The sequence below is a fragment of the Melopsittacus undulatus genome, chromosome 8, assembly GCF_012275295.1.
Source record: "Melopsittacus undulatus isolate bMelUnd1 chromosome 8, bMelUnd1.mat.Z, whole genome shotgun sequence".
Classification (NCBI taxonomy): Eukaryota; Metazoa; Chordata; class Aves; order Psittaciformes; family Psittaculidae; genus Melopsittacus; species Melopsittacus undulatus.
The window spans coordinates 26,636,588-26,643,128 of record NC_047534.1 but is presented as its reverse complement, the minus strand read 5'-3'; the positions used below and the strand labels follow the sequence as shown (position 1 = coordinate 26,643,128).

Sequence of the window (6,541 nt, the reverse complement as noted above, 5' to 3'; positions counted from 1 at the left end):
TGTGTATCAACAATGTGCAGCTGAATATGTGTTCTTATACCACGTTCAGCTAAGGTTGCTAACATTGATTTAACATTTAGCCTTTTTAGATATGGAATCCAACTTAATAAATGTGCTTTTTTTGGTGCCTGCATATTGAAGCCTGATGATATTGAGCCCACCTTACAAATGAACTTGGGAAATTATTTGTCTCTCTTGTAGTAAACTTGTGCTCCTCAGTAGAAAAGGAACAGTATTATAAGGTGGTTGCGTTTCTAACCTGGGATTTCAGGTGCCACTTTGTTTCCCAAGTAATAATAACAACCTGTTCATGCAGGTATTCTTGTGCCCAGGATTTTGGGAGACAGCACACAATAACCTTGTGAGCTCTGGAGAAAGATTCTTGAGTAGCAGACCCCAGAAGAATAATTAATTTGGCTTTAGATCCGGAATTTGAATCCTGTAAGGCTGAGTTTGGAGTCAGCCCCCGCAGGCTTCACTTCTCATTGCAGTAGGCTCAGCACTGATGTGCAATACTGTGATTCTGGGGTGTTTTTAGGCAGGGAGCACCAAAGGCAAGGTAACATGCTAAATAGGCATCAAAGCATTTCGAGAGGCTTGGATTAAGAGTGTAGCATGTGCAATATGTGTAATTGTTATATCAGTTGTAACCTGCAACTTCTGGTGGTGGGCAAAGAATATTAGTAGCTATGTTTTCTTTCAAGCTGGTAAAACCCTGTTTTTTTCCCCCTCCTTTTAGGTATTTGTTTGAGTACAGAAGATGATGACAAGCATGCATGGATGATTTTACATGATTAACACCTGCTAGATTTGCAGAAGGCAATTATCCCTGTGAAGTGTTTACATTGATTTATGGGAGGAAGGTGGCCCAGGAGAGGGATGCTGATAATATCAACACCGTGGATTAAATGCACATTTACACCTTTATTGACATATAAATTATCTGTGCCAGGAACACACGGAAAAGGCTGCTGATGGAGCAATAATGTGGCACAAACTACTGGGTTTGGATTCGGCTCTGTCATCCTTCTGTAAGGCACAGGAATGGAGACCTTCATCTGAACTAAAATAGGATATAGAGGCTCACAGAATGGATGCTTGTTAAGATAATGAGCTGTGATGGCAACTGAGAGTTTAGAAGGATGATAAAGAACATGGACAAGGTTTGAAGGAGTTCTCTTGCCTTTTTTTTTCTTTTTTTAATGATTTTTAGATTTTTGTTGTTCAGACTATGGATTTTTAGAGAAAGCCTAAAGAGGCCGAAAGAGTCTTTGTAGCTGGGAAATGGAACCTGGCTCTGAATCCAGTCAGCATCAGAAAAGAAAGCCTGTGACACATGGACTGGAAGATCAAAAAAGGGTAAGTGACAAAAGGCAGAAGCACTTTCTGCTTAAATTGCTGAATGAGGTACAAGTGGCAGAAGAGCTTCTTATAACTCTTTTATCAATTGCAACTGCTTGCTATGCTTAGCTGGCTGTAGATCTCTTCTCCTGATTATATATTTGAAAATATGTTTGTTTCTTCAGGCTTGTTTCAATGTATGGAGCAAAGTGCTGAGGGAAGGGAAAATTCTCCGGGATTTTTGCTGATTGTTGAGACATGAGGTGTAAATGAAGTATATTGAGTCTGATCAGATGATGGATTTCTTGTGACTTTAAATTTTTACTGATATCATTAGGTTAAAAAATAGCTTTCTTGGGATTTGGTGATTAAATCTGCTGGAAATGTTGTATGCTTGTCAGCATCCTCATTGTCGTGATGATAGTTTTATTGTAGTTTCCAGACGTGACTTGGACTTGAAACAAAATGCACAGTGAAACATGCTTAATGTCAGCTGGTGGATTTTGTGTCCAAGTGCTTTATGAAAGCTCTGTCTGTCAAGGTGGTGTTGTAATATTTAATGCTAATGGATTGGCATGTTAAGTTAACCTAAATGAAGTTGCCATCTCAGGCGAACTGTGGCATATGAGCAATTGGGATTTAAAACTTGTTTACTTGGCATCAGTTAAGCAAACTGTAAAATGTGACACGTTTCTACTATATAAATCATTTATATTTTTCACACGGATTTGGTGGGTGATAGAACGCTGTGTGTTTAGCTTTGTGTGGAGAGCTTCTTTTTTTTTTTCCTGTAGCTTTTACATATGATTTTTATTTCAGTTGAAAAGTAAGTTGAAAAAAAAAAGGGACCATCAGCTCTTATTTTGGTGTTCAAGAGCACTGTCTGATTTTGGAGAGAGGGGGTTAGTGTCACACTTTCATCAGATCTGCTGAAGAATAAAAGTGGTTTCCCTGTCACCCCATTAGAAATCTAGGCAACCTGGAAAACTTTCAGGACTGGATGAAATGCAGCTGTTGACTTAAGAGAGAAATGCATTTAGGGAACACTTGTTTGGGAACCAAATAGAAGTCCGAAATGTATTTTAATTGCTCCAAGCGTGATCTATTAAGTCATGAGCTGCCAAGGTCTTCTTTCTGCTTTTTCAAGGAAGCATTCTGGGACTGATGTAAATCAATAAGGGTTGAAACAAAAACCTTCCATTGACTTAATTTCTGGAGGATGTTAGTACACTTTCTTTTCTCTCCTTAAGTACCTAACATTATACTGGATATAGGGTACAATGGGAAAAAACATTTGGGACCTGTGACACTGAAGTGTACTGTAACTGTTGTGATACACCAAAATTAATATGCAAGTCTCTCCCTGCCGATAGGTATAGAAGCCTGCATCTCCCATCTGGTCCTGGCTCAGGGTATTTTGTGCACATGTAGTATGGGGCCTCTGACTGTATAATATAACCCCAAGTGAGGCTCAGTGGCAGCTGGGATAACATCAATTGGTCATGCTTTGCTGCCATTCATTTTAACTTGAACTCTAGCCGTCATGGAGATTATTAAATTTATAATGATATATGTAAGAGCCATTTTAATGACTCTGCATGCTTGGGTGAGCTCTCTCACTTCTGTTTGCAAAACAAGTCTTAATAGAGTATTACATTTCATTTCCTATAGAATTTTCCATGGAAAGGTTACTGGTGAGAGCTTTGCTTAGACTTGGGTTTGCTGGGAAGAATAGGTTTGGAATGAAAATGTGGATGCAACTCAGTTGTTATTGTAGAGGTGATAGTAATATAATCTTTGGTGTTCTTTTGCCAGTCTCAGAATTTTAAGCTAAAGTGGATGTGTGATTAAAGGCCATTAAAATTAATCGTCAGCAGACACTGGAATGAGGCTTGTGCTGGAAGAAATAAGACCAAGCTTGTGTTTAATTGTGCAAGTGCATTCTCCTTTTTACAGCAATATATCCTGTGGACATCAAGTCAACCGTTGTTTAATGGTTTTGATGCAGTAAGAAGTCACTGTGTATACGTATACCAATCAATGATGCATCCGGCGTGTCTTTCCTAAGTAAAATACAGAAAGCTAGGTTTGCATTTGTGGTGAAGAAATTAAGCTTATTTTGCCTTTTTTTCTTTGATAAGTGTATTTCTAGGTTTCTGTTTAGTAGCTATATTGATTAAAACAAGGCAAGATGTAGTAACAAACTGGATTGTGTCTGACACTGCTGAAATCAGTAGGAGCAGGTTCTTTTTCTCATCACTTGGTTAGCTTTCCAGGTTGAGTTTAAGATGACTCTAGTATTGATGCTCAGGATAGAATCACATCTGTCTACGTAACTTACATTGGCTCTAGTGGGAATAACATAGCCAAATTCAATGCGTGTTGTACTATACCAGTGAAACATTTGATCAGGTTTAATAACCATGTAAGCGGACTGTCTGAAGGCAGTAGGATTCCTAACATGAATACTGATGTGAATAAAGTGAGGAGGCCTTTACCAATATATAACCTTGACAGCCTTTAAATTTAGGAGTGACATAGTTCATGCTATAGACTTACTGAGTTTGTGTGTAGGTTATTCTTTCGATATCAGAAATTGATGATTGCTCACAACAAGTAAATTCATAGGTGTTTTTTCTTGAAGAGGAGGCTTGAAATCACTGTAATGCAGGTAAAAACTGCTGCTAAAATAATCGAGTTAGATACTTTTCAAATTATTCAGTGTCATGAAAATTTAATACTGCCCTGTGTTCTGATTAAATGCATTTTCTTCTGGTGAGTGAGGTGGAATATTTCTTCAGTTGATTTCCATTCCTCTTTCCTACTCTTCCTGACTTCTAATTCAGACCTGTAGCTCTAAGTTAGTGGGATATGGTAAAGAAATGTGTATGTGCAGTAGTGACAGAAGTGTCTTTGCTCTGCCTGAATGAACCCTCTTTGACTGAACAATGAGTCAAACACAATTGTGAGATGAATTTAGACTTTGGAAGGATCTCTGTAAATGTGGATTTTATGCTTCATGAGCTCTGTTGTCCAGCTAAACTTTCAGTTCTAATAAAAACTGAAAATCACCAGATGAGCAGAGCTTCATTTGTACCTGCCTTGTGTACTGGGCTAGGAGATTTTAGGAAGGACTTTGTTGTCAGTGGCACTGAAAGCAGCATGCTAGTATTGTACCTCGGAGCTTGTAGGTGGTTGGTTGCTTTTGTGTGTGGGTTTTGGTTTTCTTTTAAATGAAGCATGTGTGAGCTCCAGTTTTATAGTGTTAAAAGCAGGATAACACTTCTTCATGGGTCGTCTTCTCTCTCGAAACAGCCGTCATGATCCACATGACTGGAGCCATATGCTACAGCCTTCTCTTGGGTTTTATGTTATGCTTTGCTTGGATTGTTATTATTATCAATATGCTTCATATTTGCTTGAGGATAATTTGCTGCTAACTTTCTATCAAAATCAGGTTTAAGAACATAAGTGGTCTGGCATGTATTGCCCTTCATCTATGGAGAACTTGTGTTATTTAAAGTGGGGTAATGTTGGATGAGTATTGTGTTTATTAGTAGATTCTTGTGCTGAGACATTAATGCAATTGATTGGTGCTATGCTGTTGAGCCAGTGTGAAAGCACTCGAGTATAACCACTTCAAAATTGCAGCGAGGCTCACCTTCGAAATGAGAGCAAGCTGCTTAGTAGTGTTTTGATGATGTAACTAACTGGGCTTTCAGGGAAAAAGAAATGCATTAAAAATTCTCTGAGCAAGAGAATTGAGAATATGGCATATCCTCACCTTCATTTTGCAAATGTTTAAAACCTTCTGTAAACATACAAATCTCTGTCAGATATTAGCTCCTGGCTGTGGGGTTTATGTTTTTATTCTTGGGGTTAAGATTGTTAGTGAATCTACTTTAAAACTGGTGATAACAGAATTGGATTTGGGAGACTTGGTTAAATGGACTGGCTTTGATAATCTGTCCAAGGCTTGGCTCTTCTTTAAGTCATAAGTTTTCTTTTAACTTGCTCCCAAAACTCATTTTATGGGTGTGCTGTGTGTGACTATTTTAAACCATTCTTGAAGAAATTGGCTTAAAGAAACAGGTAGTTCAGTTCTTTGCAGTGATGCAGATATGCACCTTGATGATTATTGTTCTATTTTCTGGTTTTAATGAGTTGTATGAGAGAGTATGATTTTTTGTTATTGCTAGTCTTTTCCCAGTCAGGCTGTGGTCTTAAAGACATTTCCTGGATTGTCAAAATATTTATATAAGGTAAAGAGTGAATCTTGCTATCAGCTGATGTCTGTTGTAGTATTTGTCTACTTAAAGAAATCCTGCAAAGCCCTTTAAAATTAAGGGGTGATTTGTTTCTAAGTTGTGTAAATTTACACTGGGATGTGATACAAAAGATCTGTGGTGATGTGAATGAAGCAAAGATTAGACTCCATGTGGTGAACCTCATGTACTTGAGGTCTCTGTAGCATACTTTCATCTAGAATGGATTCAGGTGTATGACTGCTATGACTGAGGATTTGATAGCTTACATCCATATGGAAACCAGTCTCATTTCAAAGGTAATGAACCAAAAGGCTCAAGCAGTAAATACGGATAAATACTATGTTGTATAATATATATTCTTTATAGAATAAAGGACACTTGTTTCAGAAGAAAGTGAATCTCTGATGTAAAAAAGGAAAAGCCTGCTATATTTGTGTCACAAATTGGTAACAGGATCCTGTGGAGACCTCCATGCCTAGTAAGAAATTTTCTTCTGTTACTGGTTAGATTGTAGAAGACGTGTCAGATTCCAAAGTGTTCTTGGGAATGTTTCTGCAGCTACAAAATGTGCCTCATATATCCTCTTCTTTCACAATGATTCAGCTAAAATGGCTGTATTGACCTCATTCCTTCTGTGATTAAGAGGTAGCAAAACTATGTTTTCTGTGCCATGGGATGCATTTCCCCTGACACACGGCTTCAGAAGCCAACCCCACGCTGCAGTCTTTCCCCATGTGAATGTTCCATGCAAATCACTGAGGTTCAGGTATTGCAGAAATTATCCCTATGTGTCTTTGATTATTTACTAGTCCAGGTGTCCCTCAGGCTGTGCAATAATAGGTACAAGGAGGTAAACATTAGGAGTTGTGTTGTTAATTGTTTCTTGTGAAGCAAGTGTGACTTTTAGCTAATACACACTAGAAATCATTAGC

At 38.1% G+C, this 6,541-nt stretch overlaps 1 protein-coding gene across 1 annotated transcript in view; it reads left to right on the top strand.

Moving 5' to 3' along the window:
• The first annotated feature begins 1,284 nt into the window (after positions 1-1,284).
• NAV2 (neuron navigator 2) overlaps positions 1,285-6,541 on the top strand; it is a 401,751-nt gene continuing 396,494 nt past the window's right edge. Inside the window, exon 1 of the mRNA XM_005150568.4 lies at positions 1,285-1,359. Coding sequence (XP_005150625.2) covers positions 1,285-1,359 — 75 coding nt within the window. The remainder of the gene's footprint in view (positions 1,360-6,541) is intronic.